Source organism: Paralichthys olivaceus, chromosome 11 (genome assembly GCF_024713975.1).
Source record: "Paralichthys olivaceus isolate ysfri-2021 chromosome 11, ASM2471397v2, whole genome shotgun sequence".
Lineage (NCBI taxonomy): Eukaryota > Metazoa > Chordata > Actinopteri > Pleuronectiformes > Paralichthyidae > Paralichthys > Paralichthys olivaceus.
This window is the reverse complement of record NC_091103.1, coordinates 13,294,661-13,311,282: the sequence shown is the minus strand read 5'-3', so window position 1 is coordinate 13,311,282 and position 16,622 is coordinate 13,294,661. Positions and strand designations below refer to the sequence as shown.

General features: G+C 40.4%; 1 protein-coding gene across 3 annotated transcripts in view; it reads right to left on the bottom strand.

Moving 5' to 3' along the window:
• The window catches only part of relt (RELT TNF receptor), a 24,287-nt gene extending 7,665 nt beyond the window's left edge, over nucleotides 1-16,622 (bottom strand). For 2 of the 3 annotated variants that reach the window (XM_069534900.1, XM_069534898.1), the window contains exons 1-6: nucleotides 16,331-16,607; nucleotides 2,972-3,046; nucleotides 2,650-2,742; nucleotides 2,044-2,228; nucleotides 1,652-1,704; nucleotides 1,282-1,533 (exon numbers count right to left, since the gene is read on the bottom strand). In XM_069534900.1, coding sequence (XP_069391001.1) covers nucleotides 1,282-1,533; nucleotides 1,652-1,704; nucleotides 2,044-2,228; nucleotides 2,650-2,742; nucleotides 2,972-3,013 — 625 coding nt within the window. In that variant the 5' untranslated portion in view covers nucleotides 3,014-3,046; nucleotides 16,331-16,607. Of the gene's footprint in view, nucleotides 1-1,281; nucleotides 1,534-1,651; nucleotides 1,705-2,043; nucleotides 2,229-2,649; nucleotides 2,743-2,971; nucleotides 3,047-16,330 lie in introns of all 3 variants that reach the window. The other variant, XM_069534899.1, reaches the window with a different exon arrangement.

Here is a 16,622-nt window from a genome sequence, read left to right as displayed (position 1 = left end):
TAATTATTTTTGACAACCTAACTCCAAGTTCAGCCACAGGTGGTGTCAGCACGAGGTGGTGTCAAACACCTCCCGACATAAGTTTAATGTGGAAATGTACCAGGAGATCAACACATCACTGTGGGGCCTATAACTCAGTTTTTAAAATGCTGCAGTAGTTAACATGCCCCATGTGACCTGAGCTTTGTATCTGCTATATAAGCCTGAGAACAAGACATACAGCAGTGTACAGATATAAAACCAGGGGCTAGGTCTGCTGTCACACTACAATAACCAAATCATAGACTCATAGAGAATAACATCTCTCTAAATTCTCTAATTATATCTCCCTCTCCGTTGAGCAATACTGCTCACATCCCTCCATCTTTCCTCATTCTTCTTCTTCTCTGTCTCTCTTTATTGTTTACTTAGGTCATTTTCTTTCTGACGTCAGTAGACAAGTGAGTCGATGGGAATGCTGTTCCCCCTCTTTTCAAAAAGGAAAATTACAAGAATAACAAGTGCACGTCTAGAACAACACAGCATGCATGACTTGTAATGACCCCTGCAAGGTCAAAGTTCAAAAACATAACAAGACTCCCATGTGTGTAAACTGTGGCTGCACAAAGACACAAACTCTAATGGGTTTCATTCCCTATCTTTATTTGAGTGTGTGCTGTTTGAGTTTGAGAGCAGGAATGATTCAATTCACATTCACATCATTGAAATCAAAATGTCAAAATCCTGACACTCATAACGCCTCTGCTTTTCCTTAGATTTACTCTGCTTGTGCTCAACCAGTGCGCTTATGCTTATGCTTTCCAGCTCAAACTTGTGCTCACACTCACACTGCTTCCGTGCACGCATGAATCGTCTGTTGTATTTTGATGCTCCTGATATGATGCTCTGATTATGCTGGTTTATCTCATTTATGAATGTGGACAGATGTGTGTGTAGGAATGTGTGTATGTAAGGATCGTTTTTTAGGTGCTGCACAGCAGATTTCATTGTACTATTCTGTGAAATGACAATAAAGTTTTCTGATTCTGAGCACAAGCAGAGCAAATCTAAGCACAAGCAGGGGCTATTTCAGTATGAGCGCAGGGTTTTGAGTGAGAGCATTACAAAATCTGAACTTGAAATCAATAAGTCCTGCTCTCAAACTGAAAGACCATGATCTTGAATAAAGCGGCAAAAAGTAAGCCTGTATCCTTTGGGCACGGATCCTCATCACAACAAAATGTCAAAACAATGTTTACTCACTTTTCTCATATTCTCTCTCACTATACTTCTCTCTCTCACCTTCTTTCTGTGGTGTGGCTGTCTCTTCATCCCCTCCCTCCTTGTCAGCAGTGCAGCGGTATCCCTTCTTCTTCAGGATGTTGCAGATGAGGATACCCAGCAGGCCCATCACACAGAAGATGGGCACCAAGGCAAAAACAGCGTATTCGGCCGACTTCTCCTCAGCACTCCGCACCACTGTGCCATTGATTGTTCCTCCTGCACCAATGGATGAAGCTTTACCCACCGTGCGAACTGTTCTGACATGTAATGCTGCAGAAAGAAAGAGGATATAAGAGTTGTTGGTAATTACGAGACTGTATAATGGATTTGCAGCATGTTAATATAAAACCTTCTTCTTGAAAGACACTTGCTGCAGGAACATACTTACTTTTCACACAGGGAGTCTGGGTGGAAACTTCCCTGGAGGCAGAGAAATAAAACCTGCAAGTGGAAAAAAGAAAGAAGAACAAGCATAATTAGAAAAAAAGTGAGGGGCTGTTTAGCAATGAAAGAATGAATCAGTGGTTTCAGCCTGTGGCAGGGTGTGTTCAGTGTTGCCTGCCCCTCGTGAGGAATCATGCACTATGTGTGTGTGGGGGTGTCTTCCTGTTTTCTCGACTCAGAGAAAATTAAATGACTTAATTTAGAACAAATAAAAGTTTTACGAGGTGCGTGTCACAGCAAATCCCTTTGAATGTCAGGCATACAGCTGGTGTGAACAGTTGGTGGATTAGGGAGCAGACAGGTAGGCCTCCACAGAGACAGACTGACAGTCCTCACCCAGGCAAACAGTCTCCACAGATGGCCTCTGAGGTCACTGTGCCAGGGGCTGTGACCTTTCGATTGAGGACCTCGCAGGAGGCATGAGGACGGCAAAGTTCAGAGTTGAATGCGTCCGAAAAGGTTCCTGTCGGGCACAATCGGCATTGCACTTCCTCTGTTGGACTTTGGATCTGCCCACAAGCCTAAAATGACAGAAGGAAACGTCTTAACTCAAGCTAAAGAGGCTGAATTCAACCTGCAGCTAAAGAGACACACGACGCATCTCAAATAAAATCCCCCTTTGGTTATAAAGCAACACTAAACACTGATTTATGGAGGAAAAGAACCCTAATTTATATTGAAACATCAAACTCATGAATCATGTGGTAAGAGAAGAGATACATCTAGTGTGTGATTCAAATAAAAGTCAAGTTCTCTGGTATAGGATACAGAGCATAATTATGGAACATAGAGTGAGGGTCTGTCTACGAAGTTAAACTTTAATTGATGGAAATAAAACAAAATCACACTGTAGCAACAGATACTGAAATGAAGGTGTTATAATATCAAATTAAATGATAAAAATTGTTATCAAATATTTTTTATTGTAGTTTATAGTCTCACCTTGGAGGGCTCCTCGCCTGCTGGGCATTGCAGACACACACACCCTTCTCCCCACCGACACTGCACTGCTGCAGTCCCACCACAGCCAAACACCTGCAAGACACACACACACACACACACACACACACACACACACACACACACACACACACACACACACACACACAAAATCATGATGTATATGTCACATTGGCGATATGGAACCGAATTGAATTAGGTGCAAAGAGTAAGCGTAACACAGCCTTAAAAGATAGCTTTAACACACACACGCGCAGACACACACACACACTAGAAAGCACATACACATTCTGTGCATATTTACCGTGAGAAGGACGATAGCTGAGCAGTAAAGGTGGTTCCTCATCTTCTTCAATGTATTCTTCTATGTACATATGATCTGGAACAGACAGGAGACAAATCAGATTTATTCATGTTTTAAACATGGTCAGGTCCACATGTACTAAATAGTATATGGATGTGCTATATACATTTAGAATTTATTGATAATTTAACTTCAACCAAAGCTTGACCTTTTACATGCCAGGAAAGTTTTGCGACCCCTGTTCAGCAGTCTTTCTCTCTCCCTCTCTCTTTCTCTCTCTCTCTCACACACACACAAGCTCACATAGCAAAAAACACCTGAGTCATTTTTGTGACCGAGCACAGTGGCTCTTGTGACAGGGAGGTAAGGAGCACTTGTAAAATGCCATAAATAACATTTACCATGAATCAGGAGATTTTAATAGACAGGAGTGAATGAACCTGGGCTGCTCTGTAACTACTTCTGTCCTGTAACTACTCACAAACACATTTAAGGCCATTATTCATGCTGCCACATATTCATTTACCAACACGTGCTGACTTTCTCAATCCAGGCCTGAGAGTTTTTCCTGGTGTGAGTTAGAAAAATAGGTTCTTCTCATGGACAAAACTAAGTAGTGTTATGATAAAGATGGTGGCACTGCCTTCTTTACAATAAGTATGTTGGAAATAAAATGAAAGCTTTAAAGCTCCAGCAGGACAATCTCTGAGTCATCATCGATGGTTCGTGTGTTTAGATCTGTGTTACCTGTTACTACAGTGTTACTATTTACTTAATATTTTATAACCCTAAATCCCTGCAGTGCATGTGCGCGTAAACATACACACATATTATCATGTTTGTATTTAACTTAATGGACTAAGATGAAATCAAACCTGATTTAACAGTTTTAAGCGTACAAACACTTGCACTTGCTCACGTTCAGATTTGAGTTTTCACTATAATGTAAAAGGCCAAAACTGGATCATAAAAACATTAAAAAGGCAGCAGAGCAGAGCAGTCAGCTTGGTGGTCACTGACCAAAGAAACACATGAGACAATGGAGATATGTCAAGCAAAAAGATGACACAATAATATGGAAGAAAGAAGGAAAAAGATGAAAAACTGAGGGAATGGGCTGCAGTATTTGGTTAGAGCAAAGTTAAAAGTAAAAGAGAAGTTTAAAAAAACCCTAAAGAGACAGTATGGATGGAGGAAGACATTATGGAAAGGATAGTGAGGAAAAGAGAGAACAAAAGAGAGAAGACGTACAGAGGAGCATACTCACCCCAGACTTGCAGTTGAATTACAAAGTTGCCGTGACAACTCAGTGAGGATGCTGTGCTACAAAAGTCTGGGCTAAAACTTAAATATAACCTAACTTTCTTACAAAAACGCTGTTGTCACGTAACTTAAAAAGGGACTACAATCTTTAACAAACTGGAAAATGACGACATAGAATCTCAGATCCTAGGAGAAATTACCAAGTGAATGTTGAGATGATAGAAAAGTTACAAAAGTAAAACAAAAGAGTCAGACACACAAATCTGTGTAGCTGAATGGAGAAGTGAGTGTACCTGCATGTGTCTTATACTGTCACTCTGACCACAGACACACCCCTGATGCCCTTAGGACATGCCCATCACTGCTGAGTGTGTGTGTGTGTGTGTGTGTGTATGAGTGTGTGTGGGTGTGTGTGTGTGTGTGGGTGTGTGTGTGTGTGTGTGGGTGTGTCTGGCTGCTTTAATGATTTAATGTCGCTTTTCATCTTTGACCACACGGCAAGTTGTTTTAAACATTAGCATGTAAATCAACACTTTTAGCCTCAATCAAACGCACACACACACTTTGTACAAGCAAAGAAAATGTAATGGCTTTATGATTTTGGTCCGGCGGAGCTTTAATGCCAATGACAGGCCTCTGAATTATAATTTCAGGGAGAAAGAGAAAGATAGAGCAGGGACAGAAAAACCACTGGCAAACAACACATGGGTGAAGGCAAAGGGCTGATCGAGCTATAGGGGAACAGAAAAGAGAGAGAGAGAAGGAGATGGAGAGATGGAAGGAGGAAGCGTTGCGGAGTGAGATTTCTAAAGCTTGATAGCATCATATATATAGAAGCATTTGTTAAAAAGTCATACAGACCAGAGCTAGAGGCTAATTACAAGTCACACAGGCCCACAAACATAAACACACAAATATGCACCAATATGCACAATGACTCAGCTGAAAGAAAGGATGAAAGGATCTATCAATATAACGACAATGATAGAGAGAGCTCAACAAAAATGAAACCTAAAATTAAATAATGTTTTTTTTGTAAAGTGTCAAGGAACAAATTGGAGCGGGTCAGAGGAAGGTCAGCCTTTCTTCTCTTGACCTCCTGATATACAGAAACTGAACTTAGACTCCAGCAGAGCCAGAGCAAGGTGAACATGATTTGTAGTGTAATGAATGTATATAATCAGAAATCATCAGTATAGAGTGGCAAATGTTTTCAGAAGTTTCGTTAGGAGCTGATACAGTGTATATACTATATGATGGAGGGAGGAGGTTCAGTCACTTCATAGGAAAACCAGTGTCATGCCAGGTCTGCCTTTTGTTTTCATATTTAACCTGGTTGAAAAGGTTTTGCACATTTGAGCACAGGGGGGAAAAGCTTCTTATTCTAACAGTTATTTTTCCCTTATTTTTCTACTGGATTAGATTTTGCAACCTTAAACTGTGGTTAGTGCAAATATATTTGGATATAAATGTATTCTGGAAAGATGGAAAAAGGGACTTTGTCAGCTAAAGAAAGTAAAGTAAAAGATGCATGACAAAGCATGTACAGCAAAGATGTTAAAAAATATAGCCACTAGAATACAGATGCTCACAACCACCAGTGTCTTCATGTGATGCATTTACATTTAATTTCAGTTTGCCTGAGGTTTTCCACACAAACCCACCACAGAACAACAAGCCCATGATCATCCCTGTGTCAATGTATGGCCTTGTCTGTGTAACACTCATCTGTCTCTTCTTCTTCTATTTCAATCACAAGTGTCAGACCCACAGCAATTCATCAGGATCAACACCTCTCTCAGGACATGGAAAAAAAATCTACTTACTAAAACACATGCATTTCTCTGAGGTCAGTGGAAATTACAATAGATAAGTGTATTGAATCCAGTAGTACTGTTTATATACTGACACTTGTTGGGGGAAGTGGGACAAAAGTAAATTAAAGTGGCTAACCATGGGAGCTAAGTAGACATAGCTACATTTACAAAATTTTACAAAAATCTTTTGTCTGCCTCTTGTGACTTTCTTCCGTGACAACTCCAAAGGGTGAAGCCAAAGCCTCTCAATCAATTTGTGTGGTAGGTGTCTGATCTGATGTTTGATGCAATAAACACAAGGTTACCCTTCATGATTGACAGCAGAGGCTGACTCACAGTTAGTGAACAGGTCCTAACTACCACGGCTCCCTCCCCTGATCACTGCTGCTCAGACCCTGGCTCCAAATGCGCAAGACGGCAACATGACCATCTCTATAGAAAGTCTATGCTTTTGTCTCTCTTCCTTGAACTCTCTCTACTCTTTCTATCCTCACTGTCCTGTCTGAGCTGTCAATCCTGTGATTGCATTTTGTTGTCTGAATGTTTGCTTTTCATAACCTGAGCCTTCTTCACGCCTGCTGTGCTTTGGTTTGGAGGCTGCACTTGCATCAACGTGTGGAAAACAGATGAAAAAGATGAAAACAACAAAACAAGTCCCAAAAAAGTAAATGGAGTTAAGCTTGACAGTTTTTCCTTCACTGTGTAAAACAGTAATTAGTCCAAACCGTCACTGCTGTTGTTTGACACGTTATAATAACAAGTCACGACAACGTCAGATGACCAGTCACATTTTCTGTGTTGTTCAGAGGACCTAAAAATAGCAGTAATGAAGAAGTAATGGCGAGGGCATGACAAAAACATGGATATTATTCTATTCTGCGGTGGTTTTTGGGGCGAGGACATGGGGCGGCAGCTGATGTGTTGGAGAGCTTATTCTGGCTACTTGATGTCATGCAGCAGATGAGCTGAGAAATCCTGCTGGATGAAGCTTTGAAGGAAGGAAGGAACCACAGAAGAGGAAACACACAAATGAGTGGAACTCCTCTCAGTTTGAGGTGACTGAGCAGCAGGGGAAGATGAAGGTAAGGTCAGGCCGCCACATTATTGGCTTCTGAATAATTAGACGTGTTTGTCAGATATGAAGGATTCTGACATGCTTACATGTCTTCCATATTTAAAGTAGAATCATTTTACTATTTCTGACAATGAGGTGTCAGCGGAGTCTGTGGCTGCTTGTGACTTGAGACCATATATAGACACGTCTCCACTTCCTCCCGTTATTCAGAAATTAAGCCAAAATATCCTGGATATAAACACCGCCATCTTGTACCCATGAGAGCATTGGAACCAGAGTCTGTAGTGATCGGGGATGGAGCCAACATATCGAGGCCCCACTGATCCACTCTCTCAACCAATCACAAGTCAATCTAGCTGTAAATAATTTCATCCGGGTTTTTTTTTGCATCAAATAACCAATTAAGACAAAACTTACCACAAAAGAGTGAACGTTTGAACAAACATCAGTTTGATCAGAACGACCTGAAAAGAGAGTTTGACTGATGTGCCACCCACTAACATGGAGAAGGCAGAGTTTATGACTATACAGCAGCCAGCCACCAGGGGGGGAATCAGGACACTTTGGCTTCACTTTTGGGGAGCTGTAATGCCATCAATCTTTATGTACAGTCTATGCTTGAGGATCCTTGGATTAACTTGTGTCACCTCTGGTCTAAAATGTTGAAGTGTAGAACAACACATTTAAAATGAAAGGCGGACTGCCTGGACAAATAAACATTCAAACGCCCAATCAAGTCAGATTAACTTCAAAGAAATTTGTCGAGCATCAAAGCCTCTTAACATTTCTCCAGCTCCTAAAATTGGTCAATTCCAAGTGAACAAATCCGTCTGCGTCTTTCCTCATCTTTTCAATAAAGCCTTTTTCAAAATGTTGTGGAATTATGTCACCGTCCAGTATTTGACAGTATATAAGTTCATGGAACCTTATATGTAATGATAATAATGGTTCCGAGTTGGTGGGTTGCAGTCAAAATGGTGGATCTTGTCTGAGTTCACTGTGAGTCAGCTCTGAGTAAGGACCGGATGTATGGTTTGGTTTAGCTTTTTTTTTTAGTTAGGTTCTAACATAACAAGACAGTCTAGCTAAAAACAACTTTTCCTCCCTCTTTTCTTTCCAGCAAAGTAACTGATGTATTACTACATTCCTGTTATTATTGGCCTTTATAGCAGACCATGCTGTAAAATAAGTGTTTGGGTAGTCTTAATAAGCCTGAATTAATTATAACAGCAGCAGCAATCCTTTTCACCTATTGTGTTCTAAGTGCTTTGACTTTGTGTGGCAGCTCCACACTTAATCTTAATTTCCTTCTCAGTCTGTCTTGTTTTATTTTGTGGGAAAAACACACTGAATGGGTGTTAGGTCAGCCTGTGTACTGACAGTGATTTAATGACTACAGAGAAACATTAATCCTGAGGTAACATAAACTGGAAACAACAGATTTACAGCTTCTCTTTTCAAAGCTTCTCGTAAAAGAACAGGGAATTTCAGCTGGTCATCAGATTTATCATATAAATACAAATTGTGCCACAATGGAGAAGCGGTTTAACTGAAAGGGCTCTTAGGCTTTAATCTATCAATGGCATAATTACTTAATATAAATTACTTGAGCTAGTGCGTGTGGTGGCGGCTGATCATGGACTGATTACTGCTAGATTGCTTGATATACAATATGCCTACTCACATACAGCATACTTCTATTACTGACAATAATCAACCATTACATTTGTCATTGCTCCCTTTATCTCTATCAAATATATTCTTATGTATAATTACTTTAAACATTGACACACCTCTCCGTTATGTTAAAAACTGTTGGTGTGTTCAGGTAGAAGTGGCATCTATTGTACTTCTGTCCTTCCTGGGAGAGGGATCCCTCACATGTGGCTCTTTCTGAGGGATCTACGTTTCCCCCTGTTAATAGTTATTTTTGTAGTTTTTCCTTACTCTTGTTGAAGGTTAGGGACACAAGATGTTGAACCTTGTTATGTCCTATAAAACAAATTGGGAGTTGTGAATATGGGCTATACAAATAAAATTTGATTGATTGATTGATTGAGGTTTATTTTGATCAGGTTTGGCCTGGTCTATAAACCAGGTCAGGTTCACAGAACTAACATTGTGTTGCTGTGTTCTGAAAATATGTAACAATATGAATAATGATGACAGTCAACAGCGTCATCACCCTTTTCTAATCTTTACTACTTAGTTTTAAATATCTTCAGATTTCTGTCCCTTGCTCTGTATGTAGTGATGCATCATCAGGGAAAAAGAGATAATTTCTGGAGATTACTTGCCTCTCTCCAAGTTGAGAAATCTGCCTTTGTCTTAGGCTCATAAAACCCTTTAAATGTCCATTAGATTAGCTCAGACATGTATAGTCACCAAGCCTGAAACAGGTCAGTTCTTCTTAAAAATTGAAGAGTTCTAACGTCACAGATAATCTGAAGATTCTAAACATTGTCTTGACTGAGCAGTAACACCATACTCTCTAGACCATAATGCTGAAATTGAGCCCTGATTTGGGTTAAAAATGTTTCTCCATAATAACCTGAAAAAACTAAAAAAAGCTGAATGCTCCTTTAATGCTCAAAAAGAGGCGAAGAATCTCCTGGAACTGTTTAAAGTACTTCATGAGGAGTGGCTTCACCGTCCATCATGAGAAACACCTCACAAAAAAAGCTCAAAGTTCCCGTGCCAACATAGTCTGTCTATTAACTTTGTCACGTAGTGTGTCGCAGTGTGAATTATCTAATGGCATGAGAAGTGAAATACAATAGAAAAGTACTGAGCCTGCAGAAAAAAGGTTTAAGGTAATTATACTCCATTATGCATCAGACATTTCGTGGACTGAGAGATAATGTGCACGTGTGTGACAACGACGCGATCGGGACAACCATACCCTCTGTTTGACTCAATGGAGGTGCCCATTATCTGCAAATGAAAGGCTGATTTACGCCGACTCTTTCTACGTTAGAGCTCAGACAATGTCTCATTATGGGGAGCGCGTCTGATAACCGTGCAGGTGTCGCCTCTTCACACACGTCTGCGGATGCGTTGTTCTCTCACTGCCTCTTTGTGTCTGTCATTCCCCCGCTCTGTCCTTGGGTTTACGTGATGCTAGTCGTCATGTTTTCCAGTGGAACTGCACACCAGCAGAAACCTAACAGGCCTCTCCTGTGTCTCCGCTGCACGCTGTCTGCGAGGCGTCGCTAGGTTGGAACTAGAGAGGTCGAGTTGAGCAGAGAGAGTGGAGGTAGACAGAGGAAGAACGAACGTGAGAGACAGGCACAGTATGTAGTTCAGCCTGTCTACAGCTCCGTGATACTGACAGAGTTAAACCACTGCTGCAACCTGAGACCCCACAATGCTCGATGCTAATTTCCCACAGCCGCAACATTCATTCATAACCCTAACCCTAACCCACAAAGAAAACTCAACAGAAATATCTCTTTTCATTTGATTAATTTGAAACAGATGCCACATCATACGGGAAGTGGTGACATAAAGGTGCTGTAGATTTGATATTGGAGTGTCACGTTGAAAATTTGAGTGTTTTTCATTGTCTCATCACAAACAAGCTGCTTCTATTCTTCCTTCTAATAACTGTGAATATAAAGAGACATGGACACATTGCTATTACTTCACAAGAGGCCAAAACAACCCTAAAAGAATCAAATGTCTGCTTATTATTATGACTATTACTATTAATTTCACAGGAAGTACTTTCAGAGACGATGTTTTTCAGAGTGTTATTTTCCCTTACATCATCATCATGTGAAGCAACTCCTTTTGTTTCAACATCATAGGTGTTCATTTATAACTCATACACATATGCTAAGTCAATATTAAAGTCAGCTGCATACATGCACCCTGTAATAAAGCAATTTTCACACATGCAAAAACATGTCTGCACACTTTCAACATGTAATCTCTATTTGTCAAACAAATAAAGAGGATTTAGTTAATTACTGTTTTAGCCACTGGGCAAAGCTAGTGTCTCAGAGCTGTTGATGTGACGCTGCATTGTCTGCTGCTCTCAAGAAAACTGAACTGGTAAGAAAAAGACGTTTTTCAGATTTGTAGATTTAAAACTTAAAAAGTTGTGTCTTAATGGAAAAGTGTCTGGAGAATAAGGTTTGTAGTGAAGAGTCGGATGAGACACTTGATACCACTCTCATGTCTGTGCAGTGAGGGAGCTATAGCTAGTAGCTGGCTAGCTTAACTACAATCAACTGCACATGTTTATAAAAAAGTTAAACATGCTAACTTGTGATCTTTGGAGTTGCTGCAGGGATGATTTAATAACTTGTGGTCAGATCCAGGCTAACTGTTACCCTCTGTTTTCAGTCTGTTTAGCTAAGACTTAGCTTAGTTACTGTGGCCGAGAGAGCTCAACACACCGCAATTAAGAAAACCACTTCATCAACTGAATGCCATGTGCTGACAAAAGTCACAAGTGCATGTGTCGTAGTAAGTTTTTTTTTTTTGTGCTTTCTGGTTTTAAACATTCACCAACAAATTTTCAGTTTTCACCAAAACTAAAATCACAATAATTATTAACTGATATTATTCTCTAGCGCTTACATATGATGTTTCACATGTTCTGTCCCACTCATGATGCCCAAAGATTGTATATAAAGATGGGCGACGCATCCTTACTTCTATCTATCACCTCTATCCAAAAATGAATCCAAAATATTCTGGATACGAATGCTGCCATCCTGTGAATTTGGAGCCGGAGTCTGGGGAGGGTCTATTTATTATGTTAGTGAAGAATACTGTAGGTCATTGGGTTCAAAGACAGACAGAACAAGCAGTGAGAGTCTCAATCAGACCTCTGGGAATGTCAAGTATGTTAAACATCTCCTGCACCTGTACGACACTCTAATCTTATATGTGAAAACACTTCCTTATAGTTTTTATGCATGTGAGGAGAAAAGAAAACTAGCAGATAAGAAAAAAACTTTACATATATTGATGGATCTCCCTAGGCTGTGTTTTGACTGGTATTCGATATGTCTATTTAAGGGCTGCTACAGAGGAGAGGTTCAGTTTTGTGCTTTGTTACATTGTCATTACTCAGCGGTTGTTTTGAAACAGGGCATGTATGAGGCACTCCTCACATGAGGGATCGTGCGGATCCTCACCAAAACATGACACACACACACACACACACACACAAACACACACACACACACACACACACACACACACACACAGTCACTCACAGTCACTCACAGTCACTCACAGTCACTCACTCCTGCCTCGTCACAAAGAGATCGACCCGGACACGCTGCTGTGTATTTTGCTCTGGCAGCTGAAAGCCAGCGATTGGTTACTGGCGAGTTCAGTTAGCAGATTGTGCTCAGTGGTCACTTTCAGATTTCCTCCCCCACAGGCGGCCTGAGAGGCAGCGAACGTGTGCAGTCTCTTCCTCCTCTTCTCTTGCAGCTTATTTTTAAGACAGTGTAATTAAATGGCGTATAGTACGGAGTGACAGGGCGGACGGAGGAGACAATGGGAAAGGTTGTGAATCAGGCCGACGTCACTGCCACCTGCTTTTGTCCTGATTTAACCAAATCTCATAAAATCTGACTGAGCAACAATTCAAGGTACAGGCCACATTACAAAACGTGTTTAAGAAAAATTCACTCTGTTGTCTGAAGCAAAGCTAGCAACACTGCTCTATAAAAACACTCCATTAAATGTTTAAGTACTACAGTCAAAATATATATATCTATATAGATATATATACATAGATATATATATGTATACTACTTTAGTGTAGTAGTTGGTCGAGCTGCTTTATACAGTCGGCCTATAGTTGGTTAGTTGAATCGATAAAACAATAAGTAATTTGTTTATATGGTGATCACTTAAGTAACTAATAACTAATATTTATATTGAAATGCACTGGAGTAGAATTATAAAGTGCCATAAAATATAAACATTCAAGTAGGGATGAATCAGTGAATTGACAAATTGATGAATCAAAAAAAATTCTAACTATTTTAATAATAGATTTCTTTTCATAAATTAGGTTAAAACATTTTCTGCTTCAAGCTTTTCAAACGTGAGGATTTGCTATATGACTGGGACTTGAGTAGTTTTAGATTTTGGACTGTTGCTCTGACAAAAGAAGCAAATTCAAAGCATCACTGTGGGCTGTTAGTGAGTGTAAGGTGCATTTTACACTATTGTTAAACATTTACATTGTCAATAAATCAATAATGAAAATAATTTGATAGAATCCATGTCCCACATGTATGTAGTTTAAGCTATCGCAGCATTTTTTTTCTCTTCTAGCAATGGCCTGTACAGAAAACACAATCCGGTGAGGAAATAATAGCTGATGATAAAGTATTACGTCACAGTTTTTGTTAACCTCAGATCACAAAAGAGCTGAGACATCCGGGAAGTGACTCTTTTCCACATCATAACTTTGAAAAGAATGAACTCAACTGACGGAAACTCTGCATGACTTGCAGTTTGCTCATTTATAGTAAAATGATGAGAGTGCAGCAGAAAAAGAGAAACTACACAGGGGTCTCCTGGAAAATGGACGACTCTCTTTCCCATTAGAAATAACTTAAAAAGAACGATGCCTGCATGTACACAGTAACTCTGTGGGTGTCAGCTGGCGAGCTCTCATGCCAACATCTTTTCAGGTTTTTGTGTCTAGGTCCCCCCTGTAATTATCCCATCCTTCATCAGCCAGCTTGGACGGAGATCTGCGGTCAGTGCGGTGCTGTGGGAATTTCTTTGGCACAGAGTTCCCTGGCTGACACGGGGATGGAGGAGCATTGGCAGCATTCCCAACAACTCTGGCTGAACCAGTGGACAGACAGATGACAGGATTGATGGGCTAATTAAAGCTTACACACACACACACACACACACACACACACATTCCAACAGTGCTGAAGCAGTGCATCAGTCTGTCGGGTTAACCTAGTATCCTTCGTATCAACTCCATGCTAAAACATACACATTTCTGTCTTTCCATTTTTCATTATATTTCTTACACTATGTCCTCATCTACTTGTCTTTTCCTCTTCTTTTTCTCCTCTTTTATTCTACCACCATACCCTCTTACTAAAATCCAGTGTACAGTAAACGTTGGGTGGGGTAGAGTATAACATGGGGGTTAAATTTGGCTGTGGGTAAATCCACATGAACGCTCTTGTTGCACCAACTCCTGATTAAGGCATGGACCATGTGTGTGGGTAATTACAGGTCTTGTTAGCCTTGCTAACATCAGTTGAGCACATCATGCTACGGACAAAAAAATTTGACTTTGTACCAAAAAGTTGCACATCTACAGCAAACACATGCTAGATATTAACATACATATGTTGTACCATTCCAATTATGTGTTCATATTAAGGGGAAAATGTTCTCATCCATCAAACATCACAAAACTCAAAACTAGTCAATACTCAATGGTCCAAAATGTATTGATTAATTCTTAGGTTTCGGGTTCTAGTACATTATCGTCATTGCACAAATCTCATGCAACCGGACTTATTTTAAATCTGTTTGTGTCTTTAATAATGACCATTTCTGTTGTTTACTGTTGTTTATAGAAATAAACTATAATCTTGGAAGGTTTATATTTATGGATTAAACCTGGTCCAACAAATGGCAGCCAGTTCTTTAGCTGTGTTTGTACAGTTAGAAAAACGATTTCATCATCAAGCCCCCTCCTCCTGTTCCGCTATAACTCTGCTTTTGTGATTAACGAAGAAAACATATATTTTCAGAGCCAATAAGTAAAGAGAAACATCCCAAAACACCAAACTTAACAACAAATTCAGTAGCACATGTTTTGGCCAAAGCAAGAGAATCTCTGGGATAGATTTTTTTACATCTGCTCATCCACACTGTACACACACACACACACACACACACACACACACTCTACTGAATTTCCCACAAGAAGGGGTGAAAGTACATGACAGGAAACAGGAAGTCTGTCTTCTCGTAAAAAATAGACAATACCAGATATTTAAAATACTTTGAGAGCCGCACATTGAAGTTTGTGTTCACTGGTGCTGCAACAAGACAATACTGATGTGTAAACTTTGTGACATCTGTAAAATTACAACAGGTATCAATAGGAAACCATTCTGGTGGAAGTGTGTGTGTGTGTGTGCATGTGCGTGTGTGTGAGGGCAGTCGAAAGCCACTTATTGTCACAAGCGTGCAGGAATTTGGACTCAGACAATGGAAGCCCTCTGCCAAAAATGACAGTCTCATCTTGGTGCTTGTAGAAGTGCTTGTGCTGTTACGCAGCAGAACATGATGCCAAAGCCTCAGCAGTGAGGAGCAGAATGTGATGGTGGTAACATTCAATGTAAAACCAGCTGTTAATACAGCAAACACACAGATAGATAAACATATAGGTAGACAGACAGACAGACAGACAGACAGATAGATAGATAGACAGACAGACAGATAGATAGATAGATAGATAGATAGATAGATAGATAGATAGATAGATAGATAGATAGATAGATAGATAAAGAATGAGCATAAAGCAGAATCAGGATTTTTGACTTCATTAAAAAGTGAGGAGGATGATCCTACTGACAGTGATGTCATCACGTCGCCATGACAGTGCGCATGTGCTCACTCTGTCATTAAAGCAGACACACGCACTGGTTGCCATGGTTATTAAAAGTTCAAATAAATTCACTGGGTTTCAGATTATGGCAGAAGAACCACATTGATCCAGCACAATAGCTAAAGCAGGAGCTGTGACTGTTTTCATCACAGTATGAACTTGACTCCCTGACTCCGAGTCTGTACCTCGAAAGCTTCAGCAGATGAATTAAATAAAGAGACAGAGTTTGCACAGAAATAGACAAATAACTACATCGGTCCGTTAACTCAGTTAAAGGTCTTTGCTGTTTTCAGCCATAAGATAAAACCTAGCGAAGGATCCAGAGGGACCACAAAGGCTACAACGAAGGCTACTACTTCCAGAAGTACAGGTACTAAGCGCCGTTCCTTCCCTTAAACACAATTACCATCGTGCGTAAAAGTGGTCATTACGCGCCGACATGGCTTTGTGGTGAGAAAAAGTTCCACACGAGTCTGCAGAGACTGACACAGTCAATCTAAACTACCGGCTTCAGCGGCCATTCATTCCCAAAGTGAACTGTGAGGTAACCAGGAGGAGAAAGTTCAGAGACTCACCGGTTTGGTGAATAAATACGGTGGAAATCAATGTCCGGAGGCGAGCATCGTCTGTTGAGGTTGGCTCAGTTGATGATTAGCTTAAAAACAAGGTTAAAGGATGAGTGAAAACCACAGAGCTGATTCACGAGGTTCCCCGCTTCTCCTTTCTTCTTCTCCTCTCGTCTCTTCTCCCTCCCTCTCTCTGGCTCCTCTGTGTGTCTGTCAGAAAAAAAAGACAAACAGTGGAGAGGCTCAGTGAGCTCATAGTGCGTCACAGCTGCAAGCTGAAACCCCCACAGAGTGTGTGTGT